The sequence below is a fragment of the Carassius gibelio genome, chromosome B15, assembly GCF_023724105.1.
Source record: "Carassius gibelio isolate Cgi1373 ecotype wild population from Czech Republic chromosome B15, carGib1.2-hapl.c, whole genome shotgun sequence".
NCBI classification, from domain to species: domain Eukaryota; kingdom Metazoa; phylum Chordata; class Actinopteri; order Cypriniformes; family Cyprinidae; genus Carassius; species Carassius gibelio.
This window is the reverse complement of record NC_068410.1, coordinates 586,360-603,280: the sequence shown is the minus strand read 5'-3', so window position 1 is coordinate 603,280 and position 16,921 is coordinate 586,360. Positions and strand designations below refer to the sequence as shown.

At 35.4% G+C, this 16,921-nt stretch overlaps 1 protein-coding gene across 1 annotated transcript; it reads left to right on the top strand.

The window, feature by feature from the left end:
* Positions 1–586: 586 nt before the first annotated feature.
* On the top strand, positions 587–15,010 carry LOC127973161 (paladin-like). The gene is made up of 17 exons (XM_052577283.1): positions 587–797; positions 885–987; positions 2,621–2,800; positions 2,962–3,126; positions 4,162–4,322; positions 4,474–4,549; positions 6,768–6,925; positions 7,331–7,427; positions 7,497–7,601; positions 8,016–8,111; positions 8,193–8,327; positions 9,498–9,614; positions 9,705–9,884; positions 10,053–10,250; positions 11,139–11,279; positions 13,720–13,791; positions 14,768–15,010. The coding sequence occupies exons 1-17, from the start codon at positions 625–627 to the stop codon at positions 14,993–14,995; spliced, it is 2,385 nt and encodes a 794-aa protein (XP_052433243.1). The 5' UTR covers positions 587–624; the 3' UTR covers positions 14,996–15,010.
* The last annotated feature ends 1,911 nt before the right edge of the window (positions 15,011–16,921 follow it).

Sequence of the window (16,921 nt, the reverse complement as noted above, 5' to 3'; positions counted from 1 at the left end):
CATAAACAAGTCCCTCGTGTTCATTCAGGATTCAGTGAGGATAAATCCTTTTGGTTCCATCCCAGAAGATTCAGAGCCTAGTTTCAGGAGTGTAAAAATGACTTCAGAAAGCCAGCAGCTTCATTATATTACTTACACACAGAGATTGATTGCTCTTTTAGTAAAATCTGTTGACTTTAGCAATCTCCGTTGCATTATGTGTCAATTGTGACCATTCAAAAAAATGAGGAAGAAACACTTTTTGAACTTTTTTGGAAGTTTGCATTCCTATAACTCCAGAAGCTTTAAAGATATCGTAAAATCGTTTTATATTTGAGTCCTTAACCAATTTGTCTTTTAGTATCTTAATTCTTGAGGCCCTATACGCTTCCGTTCTAGAGATATCAAGATCTCATTATGGCTCCAGGAGTAATGTACACATGTGGGTCACTTTGTTTACAGCTGATACTTACTGTATTTAATGTGAAATGTCAAAAGAATAAATAATGCTGAAATTGGAAATGTAGCGTAACTTCCTCCATCAGAACAACTGCATTGAATATACATGTCTAAAGTGCTCAAAATACACTGGTGTGTGTGTGTGTGTGTGTGTGTGTGTGTTTGATTGACAGCTGCTGGAGGAGTATGGGTACGACTGCCAGCGCTGCTCCCCAGCCCACGCTGCATGAGAGTTTCCACGGCAACGGGATGACGGACAGCAGGCGGTCGGCGAGCTCCGCCTCCTTCCAGGCGCTCAGCATCCACAACAACAAGGCCAAGTCCATCATCACTAATAAAGTGGCTCCTGTGGTCATCACGTACGTCCGGATCTGTCCTGAGACGCCTGCAGTCACCGATCGTTCTCCTGATTGAGTCTCTGTGTGTGTGTGTGTGTGTGTGTGCAGGTATAACTGCAGACAGGAGTTTCAGATCCACGATGATGTCCTCCGTACAAACTATAAAGTTGGGAGGATCTCGGACAACATGCCTGAGCACCATCTGGTCCAGGTGAGGGCCGATCTCATGAAAACAGGTTGCATTTCCGGTGTGTTTGTGGCTGAATGCGAGGGTGGTAAACGTGTCTCTCTCATTAATCACTGCCCCGCTGCTCGCTGCTCTTTAGTCTTCGCAGACGTTTGCACCTTTCTCCGAAGGCTTTGAAGCTCCTCACGTCCTGCCGGCCGCTGAAGACGTGCGCTCGTTCCCTTTGTTTGCTCGTTAGTTTCTGTTTGCTGACGAGTCAATGGCGAGTTTCGCTGCGAATCAACAGAGCGTCCGCTTGTCAAACACTCGTCCTTCTCCAGAGATTATCTGATGTTCTTCTGGAGCTGAATGCTCAGGGTTTCTACTTCCCAGAGTAATAATTCGGCTTTTAGCAGATCGTTTTATTAAGGCTGGGGTTACTGCATGTGTGGCATGTTGGGAAGGACTTTGAAAATCTGTATTGAACTTTTTTTTGTAATGAAAGCTTCTTCCTCTTGCCTGTTTGTGACATCATCAGTGCTACTTTAGTTCTACTTAAGTAATATTTTATTTACATTTTTTAAGATTTTTTTTTTTTTTTTTTTTAGCTTTGGTCATTTTTATTATTTGTTTTATATTATTGTTTTAGTTTAATTAAATTATAATATAGTTTTTTTTATTTTAGTGCTAAAACTTTAACCAAAAATTTTAACAAAAACAGATTATACAAATAAAAAGTTATTTCAATTATGAATAAAAACTAAAAATACTAAACTGTAATAAATGTGAATGTTTTGATAATGACAGCTTCTGTCATTTGTATTTATTTTTTTACATTTCCATTTAGGTTTAATAAAATATATATGTAAAAAAAAAAATATGTAAAAAAAAAAAAAAAAAAAAATATATATATATATATATATATATATATAAAAATCAGTGCCAAAACTTTAGCCAAAAATATAAAAAAATATATTAAATATATGAAAAAAAATATTATAATTATGTATAAAAATACTAAAATAACTGTATTTTTAATTTGAGTTTGTTTTTTAAATTAAGCATTATAACAAATCCTATCACGGTGTATATTTTCAGATCTTTATAGGCAAATTAAAGAAAAAATAAATAATAAAATAATAAATAATAACTTTCTATTACAATAATGAGAATCAGGAGGGTCATTCATTTTTAGTACCAAAAAGTACAGCTTCGTTATCTTCGTTTTAATTTCTTGTTGTCAAAAAAAAAGTCAGAATTGTGAGATATAAACTAAAAAAGGTTGTGAGACGAAAGTCATAATGCGAGGAAAAAGTCTAAATTGTGAGATATAAACATTAACTTTTTTTTTTTTAATAACTGCAATAGTTTTTTGTTTTTTTTGCAATTCTGAGAAAAAAGTGAAAAAAGAATTGTGATTTAAAAAAACTTGGATTTTTTTTTTTTTTTTTTTTGTGTGTGTGCAAAAACTGCAATACATTTTTTTTTTTTTGGCAAATCTGAGAAAAAGGTGTCAGAGACCAAAAGAAAAAAACTTTTTTTTTTTTTATGCAATGGATATACCAGGCTTTCATAAACATTTCTTTGCAAAACAGTTCAATAAAAAAAACCACATTTGATTTAAAAGCAAAAGCTGCATTATCAGAGCGGCTTGTGTTCACGCTGATGTTCTCCTCAGGGATCCTTCTTCATGGTGCAGGACGTGTTCAGTAAAGCAGACGTCCTCAGCACCAGCTCCTCGTACGGAGCGCCCAACTTCCGCCGGAGCAAAGGCAGCTTCCCGCTGTACGGCATGGGCCAGCCCAGCCTGGGTGGCTTCAAACAGGTCCTCCAGAGACTGCAGGGCGAAGGCCATCAGGTCAGTGCTCTGGAGAAAGCCCTGTGCAAATAATGATGAGGTGTTTGTCTAAACCTGCTGTTGATTCCTGCGGAGCTGATTAAACTGTTTGAGGAGTTTAAATAACGAGTTACTAAACAGAGGTTTGATTCGGCTGATTTACATGCGTTTGCTCTCAAAAGGAGGTGATTTTCTTCTGTCTGCGTGAGGAGCCGGTGGTGTTCCTGCGTTCGGACGGAGACTTTCTCCCCTACACTCCCAGGAGGAAGGAGAACCTTCATGAGAACCTGCACGATCTCGGACGCCAGGCGTGCTCGGAGAACCTGGAGCTCACCATCAGACGAGAGGTCAGAGAGCAATGAGGTTCCGGGTCAATGATGTCACAGTCACTTCCTTTATTTGGAAAACATTTACCTGAATGAACATTTGAACTTCTGAAAATTATTTTGATTTGATATGATTTTTCTGAGATCAGAAAAATATGGTTTACTTTAATATCTATTTATTTATTTATTTATTGCACAAGTCATACATAACTTCATTCATTCATTCATTACGTGCATCAACGAGAAAAAAAAAAAAACGGAACAGGAAGAAGAAAATCTTAAGGTACCGGTCACTTAGAATAGAATATGTTTTAATATAATGTAATTATTTTGTTATAATAATAATAATAATAATAATAATAATGATATTTAATATTAATAATAATTTTGTTTTCTGATCTTAGCATTAATTCTAATAATAATGCATCAATACAAGTATAAAAAAAATTTGATTAGAAAATAATAATAGTAATTGTAATAATAACATTTTCAGATTTTAGGATTTATTATACTTGTATTATTAATATTCTAATTATTTAAGCATTGAAGCATACTATATAATAATTATAATAATGTTTTCTGATCTATGGATTAATAATACTGATATAAATGTATTATTATTATTATTATTATTTGAGCAGTGAATTATATTCGTATAATAATAATAATAATTATAATAAGAGTACATAAAAATATTTTCTTATCTCAGGATTAACTATATAATTTTTATTCATTCATTATATTTTTTCATGATTATAATATGATAGTTTTTTTTATATTAATATAAAATATTTTTAGAAAAATCTAAGTTTAGGCAAAACAACAGAAAGGCGTTGTGTTGTTTTTAGGTATAAGAACATAAAACGGGACATCTAAATAAAAAATGATATAAACTATATTATGACAGTTACATTTATAAGCACTTTGCACATTTAAAAAAATAAATAAATAAATAAAATAAATAATTTTCCCCCTTTTTTATCAGTCATTGACCCAACTGCATGTGCTTGACCGTCAACTTCCTGTTCAGGACAAACTGGGCTCTTGTGTTTTCAGCTTCACGACTTCGCCAAACTCAATAACAACGTGTTTTACGTCTACAACGACATCGAGCATTTTAAAGGAGAGCCCCAGAAGATCTGCATCAGCGGTGAAGAAGACATGCACGTCACCGAGGAGGTGTACAAGCGTCCGCGCTTCACCATGCCCTCGTACAGGTGCACAGGAGCGCCGCATGCATGCTGTCTTCATCTCTGCAGCCGGGCTAAGTGTGTGTGTGTGTGTGTGTGTGTGTGTGTGTGTGTGTGTGTGTGTGTGTGTGTGTGTGTGTGTGTGTGTGTGTGTGTGTGTGTGTGTGTGTGTGTGCAGGTATTACCGTCTGCCGCTGCCCACGGAGCGAGCGCCGCTCGAGGAACAGTTCGATGCCTTCGTCAACGCTCTCCGGGTAAGAGAAGATTCTCCTGAAGCCCCCGACGTGACCTTCATGACCTTTATGATATAATTCAACATGAGACTGAAAAAGTGTTTCCTTGTAAAACGTACTCAATCTTTTTACTTTTGAAACGTCTTTGTTTTACATTCTTCTTCTAGACATTATTAGAGACTTAATATTGAAATTTAAACTAAATTTAAATACTTTATATAATTGCTGAAATGTATTTTTGTTTTCTTTTTAGTTAATTTGTATTTATTTCTGACTTAAAAATTTTAAGTCTTAAGTTTTTTTAGGTTAGTATTTAAAAAAAATGTTTGTAAAGTTTTTATTTACATTAAACAAACATGTTTATAAACATGTAATAAACATGTATAATTGCATGCAACTAACCGTATATACTACGTTTTTAATTAATATTACTATATATATATATATATATAATACGACTGTAACAAGGCCACATTAAAATAGTGTAACCAAAAATTAACATTTATTTTAATATTAATCAATATGTAATTCAACTTTATAAGTATTCACTCAGTCCATAATATTATAATTATTATACACTAAATTAATTATAATAATTATTAAAGCAGTGAATTATACTATTTAATAAAAATAACAATAAACAGTTTAAAAACAGAAATGTTGCAGCATTCATTATTATAAATAAACATTTTTGTATAATGACAATTATTGTTTTTAAAGGTTTTCTGATCATAGTATTGTATTATAAAGCCTATATTATTATATTTAATAATAATTATTATTATTATTATTATTATTTTATTGTTGTTGTTGTTGTTGTTGTTGTTGTTGTTGTTGTTGTTGTTGTTATTATTATTATTATTATTATTATTATTATTATTTAATTTTATAATTAATTAATCAAGCTGATCAGGCACTTTTTTAGCCCATAAAAAATGTATCAGCCTTCATTCATTCATTCATTCATATATTTATTAATTCATTGGATTTCTGCTTGTCTGACCTGTGTCTGTCACTAGTTTACCATGGTAAAGTGTGTCAGTGTGGTGCTTTTTTTGTCTGTTTTGTCCCTCTGTCTCAGTTTGTGTTTGCATCAATCCTTCGCTTGTCTTGTGTTTTCTGTTTCTCTGGTTTAAGAGACAGAAGCTGAAGCCACAGATTTGTCGAGTTTACGTTTAGAAAGCAAAGCAGGCTTCAGTAAACCAGAGGCTGACTGCAGAAATGAGAAGAAACCGCTTCATTTGCACAGGATCAGATTTTATGACATCCTTCATATTGCATGTGAAATGATGCATTCTGCTGCATATTCCCAAAAGGTTTTTAAAATGAGATGTTTTGCTGCAGTCCTCTAAACTCTGTCCTCTTGCTATTTAAAGCGTCCTGACAGACCGCAGGGCTTGAGCCGTTATTTTACGATTTACAGGAAGCAGCTTTATAAAAGAAAGAGGCCACTTCCTGTCTCGCTCCAGGGCTGCCATCACGCATCACGCAGAGACCAGATCTTATTTAATCACTTCACTGGAGATTCACACGTTTCTAAACTGAAACAGAAACTCTGTGTTTAGAGCATTTCCTAAGTAGAGGAATAGACCGCATAGATAGAAATAAAGCAATGGAAAACGATCAATCAGACACTTTTACGGTTTTAAGCTAAATTTAGGATTCTCTTTACCCAGTTGGGGTTAAAATATTTATTTTTAAGTTAATATTTTAACAAAACTTTCAAGTTGAATAATGGACAGATGACATGCAAATAAACCAATAAAATTATTTAATATATTATATAAAATATTTTTTTTTTCTTTTGTATATATATATATATATATATATATATATATATATATATATAAACTTAATTTAATATTTATTTTAAGTAGAAAAAACTTTTTTTATGGTTTTAGTTGACCAAAATAAAAAGTATTTTTTATTTTTATTTTTTATTTTTGTGATTTCACGAACCCTTACAGTTCTCTCATGAACCCCTCGAATTAGAAAAATTACGCTCGTAATTTCAAAGTGAAGGCTTATAATAAACTTTTAAGCACTTTTCTTTCTTTTTTTCCCTTGGACAAGCAGCCAATCACAGGCTTCAGAACACTTAGCCCCGCCTCCTCACTAAGATGAGAGCTTTAGTCTTCCTCACTTCGAGCTGCTCTGAGATTGCTCCTGACTTGCTCTTGAGCTAAGACTCCTACAGAGACTTTTTGAAGCTAAATGAGCTCTTCTCTGGTTCTGTCAGGAGAATCCGTCTCTGTCCTTGAGTCGTGACGCGTCGCGGTCTCTTCCCGCTCTGCTGTTCAGCTGTCAGGTGGGAGTCGGCCGAACGAATCTGGGAATGATCCTGGGATCTCTGGTGATGATGCACCTGACACGGGCGACCCAGGAGCCCTCAGCACCGTAAGACCCCGAACACATTTATTTGATCAAAAACACTGTAAAAATTGTGAAATAATATTAGATTGTAAAACAGCAGTTTTCTGTGTGTATCTAAGTTAAAGTGTAATTTATTTCTGTGATGCTCCGCTGTATTTTCAGCATCATTCCTCCAGTCTTCAGTGTCACATGATCTTCAGAAATCATGAAAATATGATGATTTACTGCTCAAGAAACATTTCTGATTATTATCAGTCTTGAACACAGTCGTGCTGTGCAATATTTCTGTGGAAAATCTGATACATTTTATTTTAAGGTTAAAAAATAACAACATATATTTTAATTAACTGCATGAATAAAAGCATTAATTTATTTTAAAAAGTTTTATAAATGTAGTTGTTTAAAGTGAATGATGTCTCATGTTCGTAGAGCCGAAGAGGATGTGACAGAGAAACCCAAAATGCAGTTCTGGGTTATTCAGACCCTCATCAGTAAGCTGCCTAAAGGTCAAGAGGTCATGGAAGAGGTTAGTATATATAACACACATATATAAACTCTCGGGATGAGGTGTTGAGCGTGTGCTGCTGTGTTTCAGGTGGACAGAGCCATCGATCTGTGCTCGGAGATGCACGACATCCGAGAGGCGATTTACGAGAACAAACAGAAGCTGGAGGGAATCGGCGAAGACTATCAGATCCAGGTGAGAATATCTGCAGGGAATCATGGGAAAGATGCATGTGTTTCTGTTTGCATTGTCTATAGAATTAAATAGTTTGTTTTTTTATTATTTTTTGTTGCATTTTACACTAATATGGAATTTGGGATTTTATTTATTTATTTTAAAATATATATTCTAAAATACTGAAAAAAATCTTTGCATCACAGAAATAAATTTGGAATTTTAATTTTAATTTTGAAAAAATATTTCACAATTTTTATTATACATTCGATCAAATAAATGCAAATAATTATTATTGTGTGCAGAACCAGCTGTAAATACAAACCCTGAGCAGATTAACGGCCTACAGCTGAACAGATTGTGAATAAAGTGTTTGTGTGTGTGTGTGTGTGTGTGTGTGTGTGTGTGTTTGTGTGTGTGTGTGTGTGTTTTCAGGGAAGCAGCACTAAAGATTACTTCCTCCATCGAACTCTACAGAGTCTGGAGCGATATTTCTACCTGATCGTCTTTAACGCTTACCTGCATGAACAGGTACAGTGTTTTCAAACCGCTGTTTTAAGAGTCGTTATTCATTTGTCAGTCATATTTATTATGTTTTCTCCTCTGTTCTAGTATCCGCTGGCGTTCGCCTGTAGTTTCAGCCAATGGATGTGCTCTCACGCCTGGATGTACCGCCTCCTCTCCTGCATGAACCAATCAGAGCTCAGAGCACCAGCGGACCTGCTCACGAAAGGAGCTCGAGTTCTGGTGAGAAACAACAATACCCGTCTGAAATTTTATTTTATTTTATTTTATTTTAATTAATTTTAATTAATTTTAATTTAATTTATTATTTGGTTTATTTTCAGTTATTGTATTTATTATTATTATTATTATTTTTTTATTTTATTTTTTTTAAACATAATATTCACATTTGGTAGTAGACAGTGAGTGTGAATTACTTTTACTGATTACCGAAAGCATTATATTGTAAAGAGCAGCATGAATCCTGATGATCTCAGCAGATTCACTGTATTTGATCTGGAAGTGTTTCTCCATTGAGATTAATATGGCTTCTCTCTGCCTTTCTCACTTAGCAACAGTTTCTAAAGAAAGTGTGACTTGTCAACAGATGTATCTTTCTAATCTGTGGCCTCGAGCTCTTTCTTTATCTCTGAATTGACTGATCTGAGGAAGTCGAGCTATGAATATCTTGCATGGCATTTTCACCGTCAGGGTTCAAAACAGACCTTGAAACATACAAAATATCTGTGAGGAGTGTTTTAATAGACTGTGAGTGTTATAACTCCTCTATGAATGGGTCGATTCATATAAAAAAATAATAATCTTTTTTTATATATAATTTTTTGTAATTTTTCATACTTTGCTATTTTTTTAAGAGGTTTTAAAAAATATCATGCTCCCCTCAAATATCAAGCTAAATATTTGTCATTATTTTTATTCTTAATATTTCATGAGTTTTGCCATTTTTCCTTAAATGTGACTCTTTTTTTTGAATACTGTTTAACTCCTTTTAACATTTATTTTTTTATTTTGTATTATTATTATCTAAGCAACTAGGTTGAATAGTCATGCTTAATAAAAATTAAATTAAATATTTAATTAGTATAATAATTATTATTAAGGAAAGGTGCTATAAAAAATAACTTTATTATTATATTTTATTTTTATTTTTTCTTTATTTTATTTCTCCTTTCCAAAACCCAAGGTTGTTTTACCAAGTTAGATGTGGAAAAATATTATCTATTGTAAAATAAATCGAAAATGAATCATTGGTACCCTTTTCGTCATCTCTTCATATTAAACTGAATAATCATTTTGACAATATTTACAAATATTATGCTAATATGACACATTTCTCTGACTGAATGAGCACGTACGATGGATTATTTCTAAAGCGGTGTGTTGTGTTTCCAGGTTGCAGATGAATATTTAGCGCCTGACGTTCTGAGCACCATTAAGCAGATGAAAGTGGCTAATTTCAGACGAGTGTCCAAGATGTCAATCTATGGGATGGCACAGCCCACATCTGAGGTAACTCTTCCCAGAAGCCCCTTCAGACTGACTCTGATGTCTCCTGATGGGGTTTATTAATACTCATCCACAGCATCGCTCACGTTTCAGGCGACCGGAGCCGTTCTGGAGTATCTGACGGATGAGAAGAGGAAGCACAGCAGTGTATTGTGGGTGAATTTGCAGGATGAGCTGGTTGTGGAGGGTAACGGCCAGATCTTCTGTCCCAGAGAGCCCACGCGTGTGGACCAGCACATATGTGTGCCCTCGTCCCAGACGCAGCAGATCGAGGTCAGACGTGGTCATGTGTTGTCTACTTCATTCAAGCAGCATTAATGATCTCTAACAGCTTCATTAAAGCAGGAAGCTGCTCGAGGATGTGTGTTTAGGGTACACTTTCAAACCTTCTAGACGTCTTTAATCTCCAGACAGTGAACTGTGTGTGTGTGTGTGACCTAGATGCTGGAAACGGCTCTGAAAGAGGAACTCGTGGGAAGTCAGAAATGGCTTGAAGTGACTCTGGAGCAGGAGAAGCAGATGAAGATGTTCAAGAGCTGTGTGACGGTGCAGGAGATCTTTAACCAGCACAAGAGTTCACACCAGGGCCTGCGGTACACACGGATACCCTTCCCAGAATGCTCTGCTCCGACTGAAGAGGTGAAACACACTTTAGCAGACCTGTGAAAGATCCTCTCATTCAGATGCAGTGATGAAGGCTGATGAGGGACACTTCTCCCTCTAGTGTTCATCAGAGTCACTGTCACTCAATATGTTACACTCACAAATGTCAACTCACCTTCATGTTATTCCATATGTTATATTCTCCTGTGAAAGAGATTTATAATCTCAGTATATAATCCTGGTTAAAGGTTAAATAAAATAAAAACTAACATTTATATTTCACACAAAAATATGTCCTCAACTAACCATCAGGTTATTCCTATTTTATTTTATTTTTTATTGATTTATTATTTTTTATTATAATTTTTTTCTCCCAATAATGTCATCAACTAACCCTCAAGTTATTTATTTTATATATAAAAAATATATATTTTGTTTTTTTGATTATCAAGCTCCGAAAGCGGTAAAAAAACACCATGAAAGTATCTTTAAGCAGTCTGTATCACACATGCACTATTTTAAAGTTATCTGAAGGCAATTCAATTCCTTATTCACCGATAAAGATTAAAATATGATTAAGATAAAATGAATAAGATGTTTCATCACTAGCATGAATAGCACATGAACAAGCTGTTCTCCGGCGATGACATGATGGTGGGTAAATACATTTATGGGTGAACTATTGCTGTAATAGACTGCAGTTCTGTTATTCTGAATGAAAACCTGGTTTTATTGTTGTTCAGCCAGACAGATTGTGTGTCATAGAGTCTTCTGAATGCTTTCATGAAAGTTATTTATCTTAGTCTGCTTTATCTCTCTCATTCTGTCACACTGATAATGACCTGCATGTGTGTCTGTCTACGTGTGTGTGTCTGTTTTTCTGTGTGTCTCTATCTCTCTCTTTCTCTCTGTGTGTGTGTTCAGGGTTTTGACAGGCTGCTGGAGGCGATGAAGTCTTGTCTCGCTGAAGACTCTCTCTCTGCGTTTGTCTTTAACTGCTCTAATGGTAAAGAACGGACGACCACAGCAATGGTGATCGCTGCGCTCACGCTCTGGCACTTCAACGTACGTCTCAATCACAACATACATGTTTTACAGCCAGATCGCGACACTGTAACACCGCACCGCACAGATGTTATACAGCCAGATCGCGACACTGTAACACTGCATCGTACAGATTTCATACAGCCAGATCGTGACACTGTAACACTGCATCGTACAGATGTTATACAGCCAGATCGCGACACTGTAACACTGCATCGTACAGATTTCATACAGCCAGATCGTGACACTGTAACACTGCATCGTACAGATGTTATACAGCCAGATCGCGACACTGTAACACCGCACCGTACAGATGTTTTACAGCCAGATCGCGACACTGTAACACTGCATCGTACAGATTTCATACAGCCAGATCGTGACACTGTAACACTGCATCATACAGATGTTATACAGCCAGATCGCGACACTGTAACACCGCACCGTACAGATGTTTTACAGCCAGATCGCGACACTGTAACACTGCATCGTACAGATTTCATACAGCCAGATCGTGACACTGTAACACTGCATCGTACAGATGTTATACAGCCAGATCGCGACACTGTAACACCGCACCGTACAGATGTTTTACAGCCAGATCGCGACACTGTAACACTGCATCGTACAGATTTCATACAGCCAGATCGTGACACTGTAACACTGCATCGTACAGATGTTATACAGCCAGATCGCGACACTGTAACACTGCATCGTACAGATTTCATACAGCCAGATCGTGACACTGTAACACTGCATCGTACAGATGTTATACAGCCAGATCGCGACACTGTAACACTGCACCGCACAGATGTTATACAGCCAGATCGTGACACTGTAACACCGCACCATACAGATGTTATACAGCCAGTTCGTGACACTGTAACACTGCACCGTACAGATGTTATACAGCCAGATCGCGACACTGTAACACTGCATCGTACAGATTTCATACAGCCAGATCGTGACACTGTAACTCTGCATCGTACAGATGTTATACAGCCAGATCGCGACACTGTAACACCGCACCGTACAGATGTTTTACAGCCAGATCGCGACACTGTAACACTGCACCGTACAGATGTTATACAGCCAGATCGCGACACTGTAACACCGCACCGTACAGATGTTTTACAGCCAGATCGCGACACTGTAACACTGCACCGTACAGATGTTATACAGCCAGATCGCGACACTGTAACACTGCACCGTACAGATGTCATACAGCCAGATCGCGACACTGTAACACTGCACCGTACAGATGTTTTACAGCCAGATCGCGACACTGTAACACTGCACCGTACAGATGTTTTACAGCCAGATCGCGACACTGTAACACTGCACCGTACAGATGTTATACACCAGATCGCGACACTGTAACATCGCACCGTACAGATGTTATACAGCCAGATCGCGACACTGTAACATCGCACCGTACAGATGTTATACAGCCAGATCGCGACACTGTAACACTGCACCGTACAGATGTTATACAGCCAGATCGTGACACTGTAACACTGCACCGTACAGATGTTTTACAGCCAGATCGCGACACTGTAACACTGCACCGTACAGATGTTATACACCAGATCGCGACACTGTAACATCGCACCGTACAGATGTTATACAGCCAGATCGCGACACTGTAACACCGCACCGTACAGATGTTATACAGCCAGATCGCGACACTGTAACACTGCACCGTACAGATGTTATACAGCCAGATCGCGACACTGTAACACTGCATCGTACAGATGTCATACAGCCAGATCGCGACACTGTAACACCGCACCGTACAGATGTTTTACAGCCAGATCGCGACACTGTAACACCGCACCGTACAGATGTTATACAGCCAGATCGCGACACTGTAACACCGCACCGTACAGATGTTTTACAGCCAGATCGCGACACTGTAACACCGCACCGTACAGATGTTATACAGCCAGATCGCGACACTGTAACACTGCACCGTACAGATGATATACAGCCAGATTGCGACACTGTAACACTGCACCGTACAGATGTCATACAGCCAGATCGCGACACTGTAACATCGACCCGTATAGATGTTATACAGCCAGATCGCGACACTGTAACACTGCACCGTACAGATGTCATACACCCAGATCGCGACACTGTAACACTGCACCGTACAGATGTCATACAGCAAGATCGCGACACTGTAACACTGCACCATACAGATGTTATACAGCCAGATCACGTCATAATTATTTTAATTGAATTTATCATTTTATATAACTTTCTCTAGTGCTCTCAGACTTTTGAACCTCGCTGTATTTAATGCAGAAATTATGATACATTTCTTAATCGGTGGATGCTTGATTATTTAGGTGCATGCTTGCATGGTAAGAAATTATCATATTTATGTGTTATAACTTAAACTGTGTATTCTTTGACTTATTTATGTAACATTGTATGTAAGATGTTTTTTGTTTGACAGGGTTTTCCAGAGTCTTGCGAGGATGAAATCGTAAGCGTTCCTGATGCCAAATACACAAAGGGCGAGTTTGAGGTGATGCTCTTTTGCATTATTTCCTTTTCTTTTAATATAACCTGCATTTTTTTATGTTTAGTTAGATGGCGAATACTGAAAATATCTATATCGTTTATAAACAAGACATACAGTTTTCACAATATATGCTCTGTTATATTTATATTAAATATTTAAATAATTATATAAATAATTTATTATTTTTAAATATTTATTTTATATTTCAATGTTTAATTAAATATTTGATAATAGCTTTATAAAAATGTTATTATTTTATTATAATAATTGTATTATACTTTTGTTATTATTATTTTTTTATTTCTGCTCATGTTTTAATTAACTGACTCAAGGATCATGTTTCATCATCATTTTTGTACTTCATTTATGATACAATTATATAGTAATAATTAAATTAATACTAGCATTTTAATATGAACATTTTTGCTATAATATTTTAAATAGACTCTTATTATAATTTTATTGTTATTATTATTATTATTATTAATCTCCTGTTTTAATTGACTGATTTAAGCATAATCATATATTCAATTTTCTTTATTATACAAATTGATATTTATAATTAAAGAATTCTTTAATATACATAAACATTTGTGTGTATATATATATATATATATATATATATATATATATATATAGTGTGTGTGTGTGAGAGAGAGAGATCTGTGTGTGTGTGTGTGTGTATCATATCAGGACACAACTCTGTATAATGACATGGGTATGACACAGGTATTACAAGGAGAGGGTGACTTATGAGGACATAATCCATGTCCCCATTGTTCAAAACGCTTATAAATCATACAGAATGAGTTTTTTTGAGAAAGTAAAAATGCACAAAGTTTCCTGTGAGGGTTAGGGTTAGGTGTAGGGTTGGTGAAGGGACATAGAATATACAGTTTGTACAGAATAAAAACCATTACACCTATGGGATGAACACACTTTACACAAAAACAAACGTGTGTGTGTGTGTGTGTTGTAGGTGGTGATGAAGCTGGTGCGCTTGCTCCCTGACGGTCACCGGATGAAGCGGGAGGTGGATCTGGCGTTAGACTCGGTCAGTGAGACCATGACGCCGCTGCACTATCACCTGCGAGAGATCATCATCAGCACCTACAGACAGGTAGGGGGCGCTCTGTCATCTCATCTACTGACAGAACATATGTACTGCCTGATGCTAGCTTTCTTAAAACCGCCAGCTTTAATCTGATTGGCTGGTTCACAGATGGATACTGTGACAGTGTGTCAATAGCTGAAAATAGTTGCTGGAAGTTTGTGAGGTTCATGCCATCAAATAATTTTAATCAGTTTTTTTAAATATTTTTTTTCCATTAATTATTTTCTAATATTTTTTTTTTTTAAATATTTGTATTAATTGGATTTAAATTAAAAAAATATATTATTATAGCTATATATTGTATTTGTTTTTTTTCCTAATATTTATGTAAAATAGTTTTTTTTAAAATGAAACATTTTAATTTCTAAATATGTTCTTTAAATTGTATTTTTTATTTTCCATTAATTATTTTCTAATATTTATATTTAAAATAGTATTATTTATTTAATTTTAAATGAAAACAAAATAATTTTTTATTTTATTATTTTTATTTTATTCTAAATGTATTGTATTCGGTGTTTATATCATATATTGATTTCTATAAAATAGTTTTATTTATTTTTTAATTATTATAAGCATGTTATTGAAATAGTTTTTCTGGATGCGTTGGATCATGCTGAAGTGTTTTATCATCCTTATTCTTGTCTTCTCCGAGTGTCCTGTAGATGGCAGCACGTCTCCTCCAGAGAAATGCTCTCTCATTAGGTTTACACAATTATAATCAGATGTTAATCAACTTCAGCCTGTTTTCATACAAGCAGCACAAATGTCAAGTGTCTCCTTGATTTCATTAGAAGGATTCTTGGAAAACCCCTCTAATGTTTGAGCCAAACTTTTCCTCATGCATTAAGATCTGCAGTGCTCTTCTGCTGGTGCTGTGATTTGTAATTAAAATGATCACAGGATGGTTTTGTGTACAGATGACCATCTGATGCACACTAAACTGCACAATAATGCTCGTGTTTACTAGTTCACCAGCTGCTCTGAGGGAGATCTAGTTGTTTTGTGATGTTCTTTGAGAATTCTTCCATAGTAAGTTACAAAAAACTCTATGGAAGTCAATGGCTACCGGCAGCTGCTTGGTCAACAGCATTCTTCAAAATATCTTCTTTTGTGTTGAACCGAAGCAAGAAATTCATACAGTTTGGGAATGACTTGAGGGTGAGGAAATGATGGCAAAATGTGGGTGAACTAACTATATGGTTTTATATTAATTACCGTATTTTCTGTAATAGGTGTCATTTTTTTAAATAATCTTAAACGTGCTGTGATTTAACATTATATAATGCTATTAACGTCGTGCACATAAGTGTGTTTGTGCTGAATGAGTGAGTTTACATGAGCCTTAGTTTATTAGTAAAGAGCATTTTCCACACGCTTTGCTTTATATATATATATATATTAGTTTAGGCTTGGCGTTTATAACAAATGTTGTTTATGATGAATGACACTATAATTTATGCTCGTTTTATTACTTCTATTTAAAATTCTAGTTCTGTTCTGAATACGGTTTAGAGGATTTGTTGTGGAGTGACTGATATAAAATCCAGGTTTATAGTATAAAATTTCATTTTAATTACCAGTATTTTACATTATTTCTAAATGTACTCATATAATGGGGTTCGTGCACAGATGCAACTTAAGTGAATTTTTGTTTTATCCGGTTTGACTTGTTTTCTGAAAAAACTATGCTACATCTATGAAATAATCTGTGCTGCACAATATAAAATAACACCTTTTCATTCACTGTTTTGTGTTGTTTTCTAGTCTTTTTTTTTTGTGTGTGAGATCAAACCACAAAAATGTCAATATTTGTGCATTCCCTTAACTGAAAAACCTTTATTGGTCTGCTTTATTTTTAAAGCCATAATGAAATTAAAACATGTTTTCTAAGTGCATGTTATTTCGATCGCTGAGATGCTTTTAGTCAAAAAAAGGTTTGTTTATGGATTTAATGTGCATTGTTTTGTCGTTATTCAGATGTTTCTAATTGTTTTATTGTCATCACTTGAGCGCTTC

Bases quoted from the DNA above. Each gene is read 5' to 3' on its own strand.
- LOC127973161 (XM_052577283.1), top strand. From the start codon at position 625: ATGGGTACGACTGCCAGCGCTGCTCCCCAGCCCACGCTGCATGAGAGT. The intron at 4,323-4,473 runs GTGCACAGGAGC...GTGTGTGTGCAG, and splicing joins TTCACCATGCCCTCGTACAG to GTATTACCGTCTGCCGCTGC. The intron at 10,251-11,138 runs GTGAAACACACT...GTGTGTGTTCAG, and splicing joins GCTCTGCTCCGACTGAAGAG to GGTTTTGACAGGCTGCTGGA.